This window comes from Heliangelus exortis, chromosome 29 (genome assembly GCF_036169615.1).
Source record: "Heliangelus exortis chromosome 29, bHelExo1.hap1, whole genome shotgun sequence".
In the NCBI taxonomy this organism is placed as follows: domain Eukaryota; kingdom Metazoa; phylum Chordata; class Aves; order Apodiformes; family Trochilidae; genus Heliangelus; species Heliangelus exortis.
Genome location: NC_092450.1, coordinates 3,809,096 through 3,825,706, shown reverse-complemented (window position 1 = coordinate 3,825,706; position 16,611 = coordinate 3,809,096). Strand labels below are relative to the sequence as shown.

The window sequence follows — 16,611 nt, the reverse complement described above, 5'->3', positions numbered from 1 at the left end:
TTCTTGGTCAAGGTCGGGGAATCAGGGAAGCACAGCGCTGCTTTCCTGGTGTTAACCCACCTCATCCCATCTCCCAGGCCCTGTTTGCACCCCATGTCCCACCTCTGCTCTACTGCCACCTCCCCACTGTCCAGCTCTGCCAGCCCCGCATGCCACAGGGGGACAGTGGCCATGCTCAGTCCTGGTCACCACCAGGGTCACACCACCACTTACAGAGCTGCTGCTCGATGCTTCTAGAAGCACCAGACCCACCCAGCACCTCCGCACCCAGCAGCTGAGTGTGGGAGCAGGGAGACCCTGAGCATCCCAGCCGGGTCTGGCAGAAGAACCATGTGCCCCTCGGGGCTGGCGAGGGGACACGATGACCGGGCACATGTCAGAGCAGGGCAGAGGCCTCACGGACCCTGTGCCACCCTGACCCAGCTGGCTGGGAAGATAAACAAGCCTTTGCCCCCCGGGAAGCGACGACAGCTTGCTGGGCTGAGCTCTTTCCCCTGATCTGGGGTGTGAGTGCTGCCAGCCACACCCCTGCGGGCTGGTGGACCCCTCCCAAGGGTTTCCGTGACCCATCAGTGACAAACCCAGCTACTCCCAACGGACAGGACAGCCCTGCTCTATACTAGGGTTCCAGAGATTGCCTGCTGCCTGCCCTCAGTTCTGCCAGGAGCCCTGAGCTCTGTCCGTGGGTCTGGGGGCTCAAGCCCTGTCCCCCGGCCCAGCACAGGGATGGCAAAGCTGGGAAAACCCTGGCAGAGAGGAGCTGTGGGGAAGGGCAGGGTGGGGTGCTGGCAGCTCCCCACCAGCCCCTGCCTTCCCTTCCCTGCCCTGGGGCAAACGCGGTGATTCAGTCTCTCGGTTTCAGTCCTGGCCGCCAGCTTCCAGGGGAGCAGGAGCAAGAGCGGGAACACAAACAGGAGCAGGAGGTGGCCCCTCCTGCCTCGAGCACACAGTTCCTGTGGCAGCACATCCCAGCCCCAGGGAACCCCAAGGCAGAGGCAGGTGGGAAAAGACCCGTCCGAATTTTATTAAAATTTCAGCACCAGTAAATATATATATATATATAAAAAAATCAAAGCAACTGTGCAAGTCGGGAAGTATTAAATTAACAGAGCTCAAGGCTACAGAAGGCTGGTGTAGCAAAAAAATCAAGGCACACGTGGCAGCACGGGAACACCAGCACACCAGGAGCTGCGCTGTAGCCCTGGGCTCCAAAGGGACCCCAAGCTTTGGGGGCTGCCAGGAGGGATGGGAGGCTGGAGGCAGAGTAGGAGCCCCAGGGGAGCTCCAAGGAGATGCAGGACCAGCACGGGAGCCCAGCTCTGGCAGCACTGCGCTTGGGTCCCAGAGCAGGGGCAGCCCCTTTAGTCCCTTGAAATAGCACAGGGGTTGATCCTGGTGCATCATCCACAGCTCCTGGGAGGAGCTGAGGGACACTGCAGGTGACCGGGGCTTCTAGGGACAAAGGGATCAGGGATGGGCTGGGGTCAGCTCCCAGGCAGGCAGGGAGGTTCGGCAGTGCCATTGCTCCACCGACAGGAATCAGGCTGCACTGAGGGCAGCCTGGGTGTCCAGAAGGAAGATGTAGCCTTGCCACAGAGTGCTGAGCAGGATCAGTCCTTCCTCATGAGTCGGAGGTTCTGTGCAGCGGCTGGCAGAATCCTGTAGCCCAATGTCCCCAGGATGGTGTCACAGGGCCACCAGCTTCCAGCTCTGCTAGGGCTAGGAACCACTTTACCTGGCTCATTGCAGGGTCTCTGAAAACAAGAAGGGTTTGGTGGCACCGGGACATGGGCAGCAGCCACCCCCCCTCCACCACACGCCCCCTCCTCCACGTTAGGAACCTTGATCGGCTTTGTCCCCCTTGGTCTTGGGATCTTGCCACCACTCTGCGAAGAAGCCCTCCTCGTAGTCACCCTCACCCTCAAACTCAATGTCATTGGGCAGGTCCAGTGGCTCCAGCACTTCATCACCATCCACCTCCATCTGCATCACAGGATGGGCAAGAGGCAGCGAGGCTCAGCAGCCCCATTCAGAACCGCTCTGGGGTTCAGACTCCCTTCTCCAAGGAAGAACCCTGCCCCAGGGCACCCACAGCACCCACCCACACCCCAAAAAGCACCTAGCTGCACCCTCCTTTACCTCATCATCAGCCTGCAGGAACTGCCTGGCGAAGTCCAACATCTGCTTCTGGACAGCCGTCCGGTTGTGGTAACGCACAGCTTCCTGGGCATGGGGAGGAGCAGGGGCCATGTCAGCCCATCTGGCACAATCCTGGGATGGTGGTGAGGGGGGGGGTGGGGAACAGGGGGTCCTCACCGGCCGGGGCTCAAAGTCCTCATCCTGCAGGCGCCAGCGCTCGCGGTGGAAGCGGTAGTAAACCAGGTTCTGCTGCATGACGGCATCGCCCGGGTCGAAGAGCATGTAGCTGGAGACACTGCGCACCGCGTCCCGCACGTCGTTCACTGTGAGGAGCAGCAATGGGTGACATGGGGGATGATCCCAGGGTGCCCCAGGGCACGCTCTCCCCCCCGCCCCCATCAGCACTCACGCTTGTAGTAGGCAAACTGCAGGTAGTGGTACATAGTGGCCACGAACTTCTCCACAAAGTAGCCACCCACGTTGGGGGTGAGCTCGGTCTCACAGTCCACCTTGCACTGCAGCACGCTCACAAAGTGGTCTGGAAGAAGGCATCAGGCACTGTGGTCCAGCAGCCCCCACCCCCCAGCCTGACAGACCCCTTCCCCCCCTCCCAGTCACCTGCGATGGCAGGGTAGAAGTCCTTGAACTCCTGCAGCTCGTAGGCTCCCTCGCAGCCAGCCAGGCAGTCCTCGTACGCCTTGTAGTACTCAGCCAGCGCCTGCTCCATATCAGCCGCGCTACTCCTGAAGTCCCCGTTGTTGTACAACTTCACTGAGCGCACAAATATCGGCTGCAGGGAGCAAGCAGGCACCACTCAGCTCCTCACTGGGTGCTGCAGCTCCACGGTCCCCAAGGCAGCTCTGTCCTCACCACGGGCCCCACTGAGATGCTCTTTTATTGGCAGGAGGTGAGCGACCAGGACAATGAGCAGTCCTTTCCCTCAGGGTTCAGCAGGACCAGGCACACACTGAGTGCTGGAGAGCCCCAGTCTCTCTCCCACTACAGCCCCATCCCCTCCTCACCTCGTAAGGCTGAGCCTCCAGGTCAACCAGGTATTCATCCACATCCAGCATCGTCCTGTAATAGTTCAGGTACCTCAAGGTCATCTCGTGCTTGGGGTTCTTCTGCAGGAAGGTGTGGGCAGCAGACACTGCTTTCTCAATCTTATTTGACTAGGGAAGGAGGAAGAGCCAGTGCAGTGGGCTGATGTGGAGGGCTCAGCACCCTCCAGACCACAGGGCTGCAGGGCAGAAGGCTGGTCCTTGGGGAGGATCCACGTCGTGTGGATTTTAGCCACATATCCACTCCTCTCTGGGGTGCTGCCACCAGCCTGGGTGAGCAGCCCCACTCCCTGGCTGCTTTATGAGCTCTCAGGTTTCAGCTTCAGGGCAGTGAGATTGGGAGGGTTGAATGAACCCTCCATGAGATGGGTTGTGGCCAGAGCAAGGGAGAGGAAAAAGCATTAAGGCTCTGGCCAGGCTGTCCCTTGCCACTGCCAAGCACTAAAGCAGCACCCATACTGGTGGCAGGCCAACAGCACAGCTTGGTACCCCACTAGCACTCATGCCTGGGGAGGGAACTGTCCCCTGCCAGAGCCACTCTGGCCAAAGCCAGGTGACCCCAGAGCTATGCCTTACAAAACCTCCCTCCATGTCTGCACTGTGAGCCTGAGAAGAGCTTCTCCCTGCAGAGCATCCAGACACATGTCCTGAACCAATCATGATGACATCAGACCCCCCAGCTTGGCCCCCTCTGGTGAGACAGCCCCTGGGTCCCCTTCCCCAGGCAATGCTCTGCCTGGCCAGGGGCACCCTGAGGACCAAGGCAACACGGGGGACAAATGACACAACCAAAGGGGCCCCCAGTCCTGGGCACGCTCCTCGCCCTTCCTGATGGGTCCCAGATGATGCTGACGTGCCACGGTGCAGGGGCAGGATGGAGGAGCCGGGGGGTGTGCACCAGATGAGGGGGTGCAGATCAGGGGGTGCAGGCTGGTGGTGTAGGATGGAGGCACAGGATAAGGGTGTCAAAGGGGAGGTTCAAGAGGAGGGGCGTGGGTGAGGGGAGCAGAACAGGGGTGCAGGATGAGGCACGGGGAGGGGGAATGTGTCCGATGGGGGGGAATAGTGAAGGGGCACAGGATGGAGGGAGGGGTAGAAGAGGAGATGCAGATACAAGCGGTGCAGGACAGAGCCACAGGACCCCCGCAGTCCCTAGGCCGGGGAAGCCCCTCACACGCCCCCATCCGAGCCACGTTGCGCGGTATTAGCGTGCCCGCGGGGCACCGCACCGCCTTACCTTGAAGAGCGCGTAGTGCAGGTACTGGTAGGGCAGCCGGCGCTGGAAGTCGCGCAGCGTTTGCGCGGGAGGGTAGCGAAGCTGGAACACTGGCAGTTCGCGCTTGCAGGCGCGCAGGCAACCGGCGCGGTGCAGCAGCCGCCCGAAGAGCTGCATCTCCCGCTCCCACTCCCACGCCGCGGGGTCCCCCTCCGCGGGTGACTCCTCGGCCGAGTCCCCCGGCGCGGCGCAGCGGCGGTGACAATGTGCTTCGCTGTCGCGGAGCAGGCGGTGGAGCCGCAGACTGGCCTCCAGCGCCCGGGCGCTCTCCGCCCACTGCGCGTCCGCGTACTGCGCCAGCGCCCGCGAGTAGGCGCGCTGCAGCGGCTCCAGCGCGTCCGCGGGGAACCCCCGCACGCTGTACTCCTCGTACTGCGCCGCGCACAGCCCCACCGCCAGCAGCAGCACCAACACCCCGCCGCCCATCCCCGACGCCGCCGCGCACTGCCCGCGCAGCCCCGCGCACCACTCCGCGCAGGGGGGCGGGCGGCGGGGAAGGGGCGGTGCGCGGCGGGCGCGCAGGGTCTTAGTGCGGATGTGCGCGGCGGGCGCACCGCTGCACACCGCTGCGCACCCCTCTGGCGCTGCGCCCTCCCCACGCCTTCCTTCTTCTGCTGCTCCGCAGGATGCGCTGGGTCTGTGCAGGGTTGGCCCCTGTCCTGCAGCCCCGGGGTGCCTGCAGTGCCACCCAGCGCTGCCCCTGCCCGGGGTTCGGTGCCAGCTGGTGCCAAGCCGGAGGCCACACGCTCCGTGCGCTGCCAGCCCCAGGGCTGCCCCACGCCAGGCCTCGGCACGGCCACAATGGCCCCAGCCCAAGTCCAGCGCTTTGCTGCCAGCGGGACAGTGGTGCTGAGAGCGGCCACAGCGCAGGGCAGCAGCCAGGACACCGCTGAGGTTTCTCCCGGGCGAGCAGAGGCCGACAGCAGCGTGGGGGCAAGCAGGCTGGGGTAGCATCGCCCCGAAGTAAGCGTTCACTACCCCCAGAGCCAGGCCCGGACTCCACCGTGACGTGGGGAGAGCCCCGAGCCCCCCCAGCTCTTCTCGCTGCTGTGGGGAGGTGAAGAGCAGCACCCTGGTAGTGCCTTGCTTGAGCTTCTGTTCCCACCTCTATCACTGTGCCCCCTGGAAGCTGGATTTGGGTTTGGGGACTCCCACTTCCCACTCAGGACTTACTAAGGGCTCTTACCACGGTGTTTGTCTCTTGCTGACGGGTTTGGGGGAGCAGGGATGTGAGGGCAACACGTATGTGTACATTTGGTGCAGCTCCTGTCTGGCAAAGACTGTCAGGGGGCTAGTTTCACTTTTTTATTCCTCACCACTCAGTCAAAACTCAGTCGGCAGCAGGCTGAAGAGCCGTAGATGTTACTAGAACAGTGAATTCCTTGTATTTGCTCCGCGGAGCTGGGGAGCAGCAGGGTGGCCCAGAGCAGGGCAGGGGCCGGGGGCAGTACCACAAGTATCCGGGGCCTCCAGCTGCACAACTTGCTCCAAGCAGCTCCAGCAGCAAGTTCCTCTGCAGGAGGAACCGCCCGGAAAAAGCAGGAGGAGGGGGGGGGGAATAATAGAAAGAGAGAGGAAAAAGAAAGGGAACCCCTCCTCCTGCTTGGAGTTTCCTTGCTGCTGCTTCTGTCCCCGGCCCCGCTGCCCCCGGATGGGGTGGGGTGTCTCCCGTGGCGATGCCGGGGGGCGGCTCGGGGGGAGGCCAGGCCCGGGGTACACGTGTACACAAATTCTAGCGGGGCTGGGGCCGGGCCTGGGCTGTCGTCCCCGCCAAGGGGGGGCCGTGCTGGCCCCTCCTCCGCCCGCCCCGCCGAGCCTTTCCGCCGCCGCAGCCGCGCAGCGCCATGGCCTCAGGCAGCCTCGTCCTCCTCCTGGGCATCCTTGGGGCCCCGGCGCGGGGCAACCCCGGGCCCCTGGAAGACGTGGTGATAGACAGATACTATATCCCCAAAATCTGCCTGCGAGAAGTCCAGATGGGGGATTTCATTCGCTACCACTACAATGGGACGTTTAAAGATGGCAAAAAGTTTGACTCCAGGTATCGCCCCCGGCCCCTCCCCACGTGCATGCGGCCCCGGCAGCCCCCGCGCTGCGGAGGGGCTCCCCGCATGTCCCCCTCCCCGCTGCGTGCGTGTCGCCCACCGCACCGCACCCCAAAGGGCCCGCGGGCAGCTGCCTGCTCGGGCCGGGCCCCGCGGCTGGGACCCCGAGGAGGGCTGGGGGCCGTGGTGGGTGCTGGGGGCGAGGACGAGGAGGTCGGGGAGCCCTGTACATGTGTCAGCCCCCTCACCCCTTTTCCAGCAGCCCCCGGGTTCTGCAGCAGCCCCCCTGACCGTCGGGGAGCTTGCAGAGACCTCGGGGTGCCCGCAGCGCCTGCACACCCTCATTTTTGGGGTGCTGTAGGGTGCAGGGAAGGCCATCTCGGGCATGGGCAGGATTTGTCCCTCACTGAGACACTTCGGAGTCAGGAACATGTATTTGCATGTGCCGCACGGGCAGGGAGGACACTTACAGCACTTTGAAACGTGGCAGCGGCGAAACCCGTTCATTATCTAAGAGGCTTCACTCTCTCTCGTCATAGTTTTCCTCGGCCCCTGCATCCATCCTGCTCCCTTCACGCTGGGTAGAAATCCGTTTACATTGGTGCAGCCCCGATTTGCACCACGCTGGGCAGGGACAGAATCGGGGACACAGCAGAAGTACAGAAACAAACAGCACTGTGCTGGAACTCAGCCTTGCATAGAAACAAAAACTTCTGATGGGAGTCTTCTCACAGCCCTGAAAAGCAAAAGGATTCTACTCAAATTAAATGTCTTATCTCTTGCGAGCATAAAGAGGGGGGAGAAAGTAACCATGCACCCCAGGGACAGTGAGAGCCCGGGGACATCATGCCTTGTCCTGAAGGCTGCAGCACACTGTGCTGCCAGGAGAAAGCATCAGCTGCCCCTTAAGGGATGAAGGATTTCCATTTATCTGAAATGGCCCCACTTGCTTCTTGGAGTACTTTTAAGATTTAAAAATAAAAACAAATTTGCAGTTTAAAACTGAAGCCTGGGACGTTTTCTTTCCTTCTCACTGTGTAAAGCTCCAAATTTGCCATATGCAAAATTATTTGGAAGCAGCAGGAGGGCTGGGAGCCGGTGGCCTCTAGCCCAGACATTCGTTGAGAGCTGGGGAGGGTGTTAATAGTTCAGTCCCAACTGGAAGCATCACCCAGAGGGCCCAGTCCTCTGCACCTGAGGTTGCTGAGTGTGCAGGGTCAGGCCAGAGCCCAGACTGGTGCCATAGAGGCAGCTCCATCCCGGGCAGTGCAGGATTGTTCCCATCAGCATCAATGCCAGTTCACTGTGGGGCTGAGCTCTGGACCCTGCCTGCAGCACCAGCTTTGTGTTTGCAGGGTTCATGGTCTGGCTCTGGATCCACCCTGAGCCCTTGGTGGTGGCACTGAGGCCTTTGCCCCTACTGACAGCTCTGTCCTTTCATCCCAGCTATGACCGAGGGGCCACGGTTGCCGGTGTGGTGGGCGTGGGCCGCCTGATCACCGGCATGGACCGGGGGCTGCAGGGCATGTGTGTGAACGAGCGGCGTCACCTCATCGTGCCCCCCCACCTGGGCTACGGCAGCATCGGTGTGGGTAAGGGGCACGGCACGGGGATGGAGGGAAAAACACCACCCACCCCACCCCCCGGTCCCTTGGCTCACCCGGGCTCCGTGCTGCTCCCACCTGAGGTCCTTTGTCTTTGCTGGTGCCCCTTTAGCGGGGCTGATCCCCCCAGATGCCACCTTGTACTTCGACGTTGTCATGCTGGACATCTGGAACAAGAACGACAAGCTGCAGATCACCACCCTCTCCAAACCAGAGCACTGCAATCGCACGGTGGAGAACTCGGATTTTGTGCGGTACCACTACAACGGGACACTGCTGGATGGCACCCCCTTCGACTCCAGGTACCCCCCTGGGATGCACCTTGTGCCCTGGGGCACAGGGGACAGCAGGGACCAGGGAACACTGGCCTGAGGCACGATTTGGGGGTCCACACTGCATCCCATCCAGAGCGGCCTCTCCCTCTGCTCCCCCTGCCCACATCCCAGCAGGGCCAGTGAGCTCTGTGACCCCCAAACCAGCCCCCTTGTTGACACCCCCCATGCTCCTCTCCCCCAGCTACAGCAAGGACAGCACCTACGACACCTATGTGGGCACTGGCTGGCTGATCAAGGGCATGGACCAGGGGCTGCTGGGCATGTGTGCCGGGGAGAAGAGGAGCATCATCATACCCCCATTCCTGGCCTATGGGGAGAAGGGTTATGGTGAGTTGGGAATCACCCCATTGAGCCCCTTCCCTCCCGGCTCTGCCTAGAGCCCCCTGTGCCTAAGGACCCTTGTCTGGGCTGATCCGTGTCCCCTCCCCAGGGACGGTGATCCCACCGCAGGCATCGCTGGTGTTCAGCGTGCTGCTGGTGGATTTCCACAACCCCAAGGATGGTGTTTTCCTGGAGCACCTGGAGGTGCCAGAGTCCTGCAAGCGCAGGGCTGTGACCGGGGACTTTGTGCGCTACCACTACAATGGCACTCTGATGGATGGGACACTCTTTGACTCCAGGTGTGGGCAGGGAAGTGGCCAAGTGGGGAAATCCCTGATGTCCCTCCCTGCCTCATGCTCAGCAGCCAGCTGCAAGGCGCAGCTGAAGAAGGGGTGGGGGAGGTGGAGGAGAGGGTGATACTGGGCATGGAATGAGCTCAGAAAGGCAAAACCCCTTTGCTGCATCCCTAGGAGCAAGGTTTGGCTCCTGAGAGAGCATTGCAGAGGCTGGGAGAAGGGGTGCAGGTTGGGATGGGGGAGGTCAGGCTGTCCTGCACAACAGGACTGGGGGCTTCTCTTGTTGCAGCTACTCCCGCAATCACACCTACAACACCTACATCGGGAAGGGCTACATCATCCCCGGCATGGACCAGGGCCTGCAGGGGGTCTGCGTGGGAGAGAGGCGCCGGGTGCTCATCCCCCCTCACCTGGCTTATGGGGAGAATGGAGCAGGTAAAGCACAGCCCCAGGGGGGTGCAGCATCCCCCTCCCTCCCACCCTGTGCACCAGCACACTGCAGGAAAGCACTAGCCCAGCAGGGCTAGCTTGTCATCCTGGGGGCCACCTCCAGCCCCAGGGTTCTTGGTGTTGGGGGGGTGTCACGGGCAGGGGAACGGCTGGGCCAGCAAGTGCAGAACCAGGCTCCAAGGTACACACGTGTCACAGGGGATGGGAAGAAGTAGAGAAAAGCTTTAGTGACCTTGTGGTGCTCCAGCAGCTCTCCTCATCCTCCTCTTCCAGGGGACAAAATTCCTGGCTCAGCTGTGCTCATCTTTGATGTCCACATCATCGACTTCCACAACCCCGCGGACCCGGTGGAGATCGAGACCGTGTACCGGCCCGAGGGCTGCAACGTCACCACCCGCGACAGAGACTTCGTCCGCTACCACTACAACTGCTCCCTGCTGGATGGCACCAAGCTCTTCTCCTCGTGCGTGCTGGCTCGGGGGCTGCCCCCAGCACCCTTCTCCTTCCTAGGGCCACATCCTGGCAGGCGCTGTGCTGAGGGCACTGCAGCAGCCCCGGGAGCCTCAGCGCTTTGCAATGGGCAGCACGGGGCAGCTGGGCAGAGGGATTTTGGGGTGGGGTGCAGGGCACGGGGTGCTGGGGCTGCCTGCTGGGGCTGAGGAGCTTTCTCAGCTCTGTGGTCTGTCCCTCCTGCAGCCACGACTATGAAAAGCCCCAGGAGGTGACGCTGGGGGCCAACAAGGTGATCGAGGGCCTGAACAGTGGCCTCCTGGACATGTGTGCAGGGGAGAGGCGGGTGCTCATCATCCCCCCACACCTGGGTCATGGGGAGAACGGAGGTAGGGGAGCAGCGTGCAGCTGCCTATGCATTGCAAACAAGGGGGCTTGACCTCAGTGCTGGGCTCCTGTAGCCCCCTTGCCTTGGCAGGGGGCTGGGGGCTTTGCTGGGCCCTGCCCTGCTGCAGGATCTTTGTTTTTTTTCAGCCCGGGGGGTTCCAGGCAGCGCCGTGCTCCGCTTTGAGGTGGAGCTGATCTCCATGGAGGAGGGGGTTCCTGAAGGCTACCTCTTCATCTGGCACGGGGACCCACCAGCAAGCCTCTATGAGCAGATGGACCTCAACAAAGATGCGGAGATCACAGCCGAGGAGGTGAGCCTGAGCCTGAGCTCCCTGCCCACCCCAGTGCTGGATCTGGAGCAAAGCAGCATCTCTCCCCTCTCCCCCTGTAGTTCTCCACCTTCATCAAGACCCAGGTGGCAGAAGGGAAAGGTCGCCTCATGCCCAGCTCTGACCCAGAGAAAGTCATTGCTGACATGTTCAGGAACCAGGACCGCAACCAGGATGGGAAGATCACCTCTGAGGAGCTGAAACTCAAGTCAGATGAGGACCAGGAGAAGATACATGAGGAGCTCTGAGGAGCAGACCCCTCTCTCCCCTGGAGACAGGACTTGTCCTGGCCATACCATGGCCAGTGTCCCACACCAGATGCCCTGGAAATCTGCCCATCCCCAGCCCCCTGGGGGGCATAATTTGATGTTTTTTTCCCCATATTATTTAACTGAGGGGGTTATGTTGTGGTCCTTCTGGGCAGGAAAACTTCTGAACCCCCAGCTAATAAGCCCAGGCAAGAAGGTGGGAAACACCCATGTTCTTGGGCATCTGGACACCCCACAGGGATGGCAGCACCCGCTTTTCCATGCAGCATCCCCTCCCCAAGCCCCTGCAGCCTCAGCCAGCAACTGCACATCCCACTCCAGCCCCCTCCCCACCTCTGCTGCCTCCTGCTGCTTTCCCTCCCCTTCTACCACAGCATTTTCTAGTTTAGAGTTGGGTTGTTATTTTTTTATATGCACAAGTAAAATTCTTTAGAGAGAAGAATTAAGGAGAAGCCTTTTGTGCCAGTCCCTGCTGCCATCCTCCCCAGGACATGAAGCAGAGAGGGCTCAGGTTCCCTGGGAAAACCCTGATGCCCTATGTGCATCCACTGTGCCAGAAAGCCTGCCCCAACCCCAAGACCATGGGGTTGAGACCTGACAAATCCCTCCTCAGCTGGGAGATGAGGAAGAGAAAACTTCTCCCACCCAGGCCCCAAGGGAGCATCATCATCCCCATCCTCATCCTCCTCGCCCCGCAGTGACAGCCTTCAGTTACTGAGAAAAATCAGCCCAGTTTTATTCTGATGCCCAAATGTAGGTAATTAACTGGGCACTCTCAGGTTTGCCAGCTGTGACCAGCACAGCCCCATCACCTCCCACCAGCTCTAGAAGTTTTGCACAGTGTGGTCTTGCCAACAGAGATAAAAGAAACGCAAGAACAGAACAGTGCAGAGTGACGGCAAAACCCTCCAACAACAGCTCCTACCTTGCTCTGAATAAACAATTTCTACTGTTTTCCTAAGAGTTTGCCTTTGTGTCAGGTTACTTTGCCATGAAACACCCTTGCTTGTCTGGGAAGTGGTGCAGGACCAGCCTCACCTGCCCTGGGAGTGTGGTGCCTGGGGGGATGTTGGGCTCCAGCACCTGCTGGGTCAGGCAGGAGAGAAACCAAACTCCTGGGACCTTCCAGCATGGATGGGCTGGAATTCCGCTCCAGAGCCCGGTGACGGCTGTGGGCTGGGGCAGGGAGACACTGGAGATGGGGGGGACACAGGGTGGGTGACACAGCCCATCAGCGGGTGGCACCACAGGAGCTCAGCCCTGGCACTTTGAAGTCCACAGGAAACAGGACAAGAGAGATTTGTTTTCTTGGATAGGAACACAGTAAAATTCCACAACTACCACCTGAGCCAGGGCTGTATCCAAGCCACAGCAAACCACCTCTGTTTTTGTGCTCAGCTGCTGAAACAAGAGCAGAACATCTGTACCTACACATGGAATGGTTTGTTGTGGCCTCAAGTGCTGGTTTGAATGACAACAGAGTGGGATGGTGTCCAAGATGGATGATGTCCAAGGGGGAAAAAGCAGATCTGGGCAGAGGTGGGGTAAAGGAGTTTCCTCCATCTCACCCCTCCTGTCCCAGGCCTCTCTGAAGCAGGTCAGTGAGGTGGGGACGTGGACAACACCCAGGGCCAGGAGCCCAGCATCACGATGGAGTCCAGGAGGTACCAGCAGATCCACCACTCCAGGTTGTTCAAAGGAAGGACATTGGCTGCCCGGGCACCCAGCAGAGGGGGCAAGGGCTGGGATGCTGCCTTCCTGGCTCACGTCTCCATGAGGATGTACCGGAGAATCCCATTGACCACATCCAGTGTCTCGTCCCTCTCCAGCACGATGTCGTAGGCATCCAAGTACTTCCCCCTCCGCTCTTCCACCTGCAGCACAGCCACCAGGATGGGACAGAGAAGACAAGGGCACAGAGAGAGGAGAGACATCAGTAACCACCCCAACAATGCCCCTGGTGCACCAGGAGCTCTACAGACACCCCCCAGCTCCCTCCACACGCCCTATGGGAGCCTGTAGAAGCCTCTTGCCCACCCTGAATCACTCAGGCAGCTGCCTGCCCCTCTGTGCTGCCCGCCCAAGGCTTTGCACAGGGGGAGAGGCTGGTAGGAAAGCAAGACAACTGCTTCTCACACCCACCTTGTCGTTGAGAAAGCCAATCTTGAGGATGTTCTCCACACTGGGAACACCGTCTGCCATCGTCAGGTCGCCCATGGAGTCCCCCAGCAAGATGATGCTTGTCCTAGTGCTCAGCTGCTGGAAATACTTGGTACCCTGCAGGACGCTGTTGTTCTTGTTGTAGGTGTGGATGAGAGGTCCCTTGAAACTCCTGAGGACTCCCTGCACAAACAGGACAGACAAAGTGAACCCATAGCAATCCCTCTGCTGTGCCACTGCCTCAGGTGGGGGGTGCTAACACAGCATCAGCTCTCGTCTCGGGGACACCCCCTGCCTTTTGCAGGGGAAGTCCATCCCAGGTGGTGAGAACAAACAAAAAAGGATGGGGATCCTGGAGACCCTGGCTGGGGCTCTGCATTGGTCAGGAGCCACAGAAAGCCAGAGTGAAGGGAGCCCAGGGCAAAAGGCAGGTCTGTCACACTGTCCCACATGCCCTTGAGGACAGACTGTCCCAACACAGCACTCGTGGGAACAGAGGGCTCCATTGTCAGAGACGTGGGATTTTCTAATGTGCACTGGGACCTCCCAGGCCTTAGGACATCAACAAAAGCCTCCCAAGCTGTGCTAAAGGACATCTGGCCTTCAGATCAAGAGAGACCTCTGTGGTTAACTCCATCCTCACCCTGCACCAGGCCAGAGCACACACTGATGGACAGACGGCAGTGCCTGTCCTGCCACCAAAATACTGAAAGGCAAGGAGTCCCTGAGATAGCGAGCAGATACTCAGCTATTCCTGCCCTCTGTTGTCCACCACATCAGTTCTCTGCTCCCTCAACGTGGCACAGAAACTCACATTCTCATCAAAGTCCATGTAGTTGGACACCACGTTGACGTTTGAGTGGAAGACGTTGGCCTGACGGATAATCTCTTCGAGGATGTCACCAACGCCAGCGGAGAAGATGAACAGGGGGACATTGTGCTTATGGAGCTGATCAAACAATTCATTGAATCCATCCCTAGAGTAGACATATCCATTATACAGGATCTTGTTACCAACCTGGCTGACATTCAGCTCTTTCATGATCAGAACTCAGGAGGGGAAATTTGCATCTGCCACACTGTGCAGACCCACGCAGCTTGGGGGGAGAGCAGGAGACCTCCCTGCAGAGAGGCAGGAGAGAAAGGGCTGCAGGCACCCAAACCCCGAGCCCCTACCTCAGCATCACATCGGACTCTCTGACAATCTGGGCTATGTCACCCTTCTGGATCTTCTGCTGGGTAAGCAGCTCATGGGCCCTGGTCCACCTACAGAAAGGCAGCAGAGTGAGTTTCCCAGACAGCAACCTCATGGCAGTCAGAAAAATAACAACTAAAACTTTGTGATACCGCTGCCAAGCCTAGAGACAGTTCAAGCACTATGTCTTGTAGTCCTTGAGAGCAAGAAGTTGCCAGGAGAACGTCAGGCTCAGGCTCATCACACACAAGCACTCACCACTCCACCATGAGGGGACACTTCTCTTCCAGGGTCCGGCTGGGATCAATCTCAATGGGATAGTAATGGTGCAGCAGATCATTCAGCTGGAGTGTTGCAGAGATGGAAAAAAAAAAAAGAGTCAACATCATATCTAAAGAGACTGTAAACAACAAAAAAAAGCATTTCTGAACTCCTCCAAAGCATCACACTTCCTAATGAAAAGCACAGCCAAACCATTCCACTAAACAACTTCACTCAGAGCAAATCTGGAGATCTCGGGACACAGCAACACTCTGCAGCCCAGCTGACCCTCACTTTGGTTGAAACACTGCACGTACAGATGCACACACACACTCTTCCTCCTCTTATCAGACAGAAAATGCCTACACAGCCCAGCATGCAAATGAAATTTCCCTTTTTGACTTCTCCTTCCATCAACATCATCTGAAATGCAGCCTGGACACTTGCCCTGCTCTCTGTCCTGGCAGCAAGGCACAGCTTGGAGAGCTGTCACACAGGCCAGTACCACCTCCTGATGATGGGCAAAAGGGGCAAAAAACAGAGCAAAGAAGCAGCACCTACAAAACAGCACCTACCTTCTTCCTGCCATCCTCACTGATAGCACGACTGTTATCAAGGATATCTGTAAAGACAATAAAATGACAATGCTGTAGCCAAGAGACACAAAAAGACTTTCTAGAGGGCAGCTCTCCCAGATCTCCAGTACTAGATCTTCCCAAAAACGAGCTGCATGAGGCACATGGGCCCGAGCTCAGGCTGGCCACGGAGTCTCAGCACTTGTGGATGGGAAGGACACTGCTCCCCTGGGAGAGCAGGAGGTGACAGGAGCCAGAGAGGCTGAGAACACAAACATGGAAAACAAACAGAATTAACAGCAATAAAACCAGCTTCAACTCACTGTGTGAAGTGGGGCAGCGTCTGCCATTGCAGCCAAACCGGGTCAGTGTCATGTCAAAGTCAGAAATGACCTGGGAGGTGAGAGAAGACCCAGTCTGTGCATGGCCCAGCACATTCTGCCTTTGCCACAGTCACACCAGGGTGCTGCCACCTGCAAGGTGCAAACCCAGCTTGGCCCATCCCAAGGGAAGGCACAGCCTGGCAGCTGTGGGGCAGCTGTGGGGCACACACCCCTCCCACCCAGCACCCTTCCCACCCAGCACTCTTATCAGCACCACAGGGCTGACTCCTGCCGACTTATTGCCGCGGGTGGAAGGGGATGTTTGGGTATTGGCTCATATTTATTGCTCGCATAACGGGGAGGAAAAAGGTCCATCCCGGAAGAGCCACCAGCCTGGTTCCTCCCTGGTTCCTCCTTCTTGCCCTGCAGGTGCCGAAGATGCTTCTTCTGCCACGGGTATGGAGCAACCAGGCCACGACCAGGCAGGCTGAGGAAGGGGTTGGGGTGTGGGGAAGAAGGAGGGACCGTGAGGCAGGGAACCCCTCTCTGCTCCCCGGGGACCCTGCAGGGCCGGTACCTGCAGCTTGCTCGTCCCCTGCTCCTTCAGGGACCGGATTATTCCCATCACGCGTTCCGGCTGGTGGATACGGACCGTGGCTTTCTCCAGCTCCGGCACCTGCGGGCAGAACCCCCGCTCAGTGGCCCCCACGCCCCGACGGGGTCCGGGGCTGCCTAGGGGACCCCCAAAGCCGCGTGGTGCTCTCCGTCCTGGCCGTGCTCCCCGTGCCGAGCCCCCAGCGCCGCTCCCCGGAATCCCACTTCCCAGGACCGTCTTATCCAGCCTTTGGCCCCACCACCCCGCTCCCCAGCCCGACCCCGCAATCCCCCCGCTCACCATCGCTCCCGCTCCGCTCGGGGCTGCGCAGACGCGGGGAGGAACCGGAACGGGGGCGGGACCGGGGCCGACGGGGACCGGAGACCGGAAAGGGGACTCAGAGGGGCTTTAGGGGGGCAGTGGAGCTTCTGGGGGTGTTTTGGGGTTCCCGGGGGTGCTCAGTGCCGTCTACTGCGTTCCAGCCGCGCCCGAGACGGCTCCCGGTACCGGTTTCTGCTGTGTTTCCTCTGCAGCACCCTCCGA

General features: G+C 59.8%; 3 protein-coding genes across 3 annotated transcripts; 1 reads left to right on the top strand and 2 right to left on the bottom strand.

Moving 5' to 3' along the window:
* Window positions 1–1,000: 1,000 nt before the first annotated feature.
* Window positions 1,001–7,261, bottom strand: P3H4 (prolyl 3-hydroxylase family member 4 (inactive)). Its single transcript, XM_071728629.1, has 9 exons — window positions 6,989–7,261; window positions 4,438–5,756; window positions 3,162–3,311; window positions 2,758–2,929; window positions 2,549–2,677; window positions 2,317–2,462; window positions 2,140–2,223; window positions 1,842–1,983; window positions 1,001–1,754 (listed from the first exon to the last, which is right to left on the bottom strand). Exons 2-9 carry the CDS (start codon window positions 5,428–5,430, stop codon window positions 1,741–1,743), a joined length of 1,830 nt encoding a protein of 609 aa, XP_071584730.1. The 5' UTR covers window positions 5,431–5,756; window positions 6,989–7,261; the 3' UTR covers window positions 1,001–1,740.
* On the top strand, window positions 6,219–11,920 carry FKBP10 (FKBP prolyl isomerase 10). Its single transcript, XM_071728635.1, has 10 exons — window positions 6,219–6,514; window positions 7,965–8,110; window positions 8,235–8,424; window positions 8,639–8,784; window positions 8,888–9,077; window positions 9,364–9,509; window positions 9,798–9,987; window positions 10,221–10,363; window positions 10,509–10,672; window positions 10,753–11,920. Exons 1-10 carry the CDS (start codon window positions 6,321–6,323, stop codon window positions 10,936–10,938), a joined length of 1,695 nt encoding a protein of 564 aa, XP_071584736.1. The 5' UTR covers window positions 6,219–6,320; the 3' UTR covers window positions 10,939–11,920.
* Window positions 11,675–16,605, bottom strand: NT5C3B (5'-nucleotidase, cytosolic IIIB). The gene is made up of 9 exons (XM_071728680.1): window positions 16,369–16,605; window positions 16,051–16,149; window positions 15,474–15,543; window positions 15,151–15,197; window positions 14,573–14,658; window positions 14,296–14,385; window positions 13,934–14,096; window positions 13,102–13,302; window positions 11,675–12,833 (listed from the first exon to the last, which is right to left on the bottom strand). Exons 1-9 carry the CDS (start codon window positions 16,369–16,371, stop codon window positions 12,723–12,725), a joined length of 870 nt encoding a protein of 289 aa, XP_071584781.1. The 5' UTR covers window positions 16,372–16,605; the 3' UTR covers window positions 11,675–12,722.
* Between the last annotated feature and the right edge of the window lie 6 nt (window positions 16,606–16,611).

Excerpts from the sequence above, each read along its gene's own strand:
- NT5C3B (XM_071728680.1), bottom strand. Across the intron at positions 15,544-16,050 it reads AGGGGACGAGCAAGCTGCAG|GTCATTTCTGACTTTGACAT; the intron begins GTACCGGCCCTG and ends CTCACCTCCCAG. Across the intron at positions 14,097-14,295 it reads GAGTCCGATGTGATGCTGAG|GGATGGATTCAATGAATTGT; the intron begins GTAGGGGCTCGG and ends TGTCTACTCTAG.
- FKBP10 (XM_071728635.1), top strand. The coding sequence starts at position 6,321 with ATGGCCTCAGGCAGCCTCGTCCTCCTCCTGGGCATCCTTGGGGCCCCG. Across the intron at positions 8,111-8,234 it reads CTACGGCAGCATCGGTGTGG|CGGGGCTGATCCCCCCAGAT; the intron begins GTAAGGGGCACG and ends GTGCCCCTTTAG. Across the intron at positions 9,510-9,797 it reads TTATGGGGAGAATGGAGCAG|GGGACAAAATTCCTGGCTCA; the intron begins GTAAAGCACAGC and ends CTCCTCTTCCAG.
- P3H4 (XM_071728629.1), bottom strand. The coding sequence starts at position 5,430 with ATGCTACCCCAGCCTGCTTGCCCCCACGCTGCTGTCGGCCTCTGCTCG. Across the intron at positions 2,930-3,161 it reads TGGAGGCTCAGCCTTACGAG|CCGATATTTGTGCGCTCAGT; the intron begins GTGAGGAGGGGA and ends TGCTCCCTGCAG. Across the intron at positions 2,224-2,316 it reads AGGACTTTGAGCCCCGGCCG|GAAGCTGTGCGTTACCACAA; the intron begins GTGAGGACCCCC and ends CCCCATGCCCAG.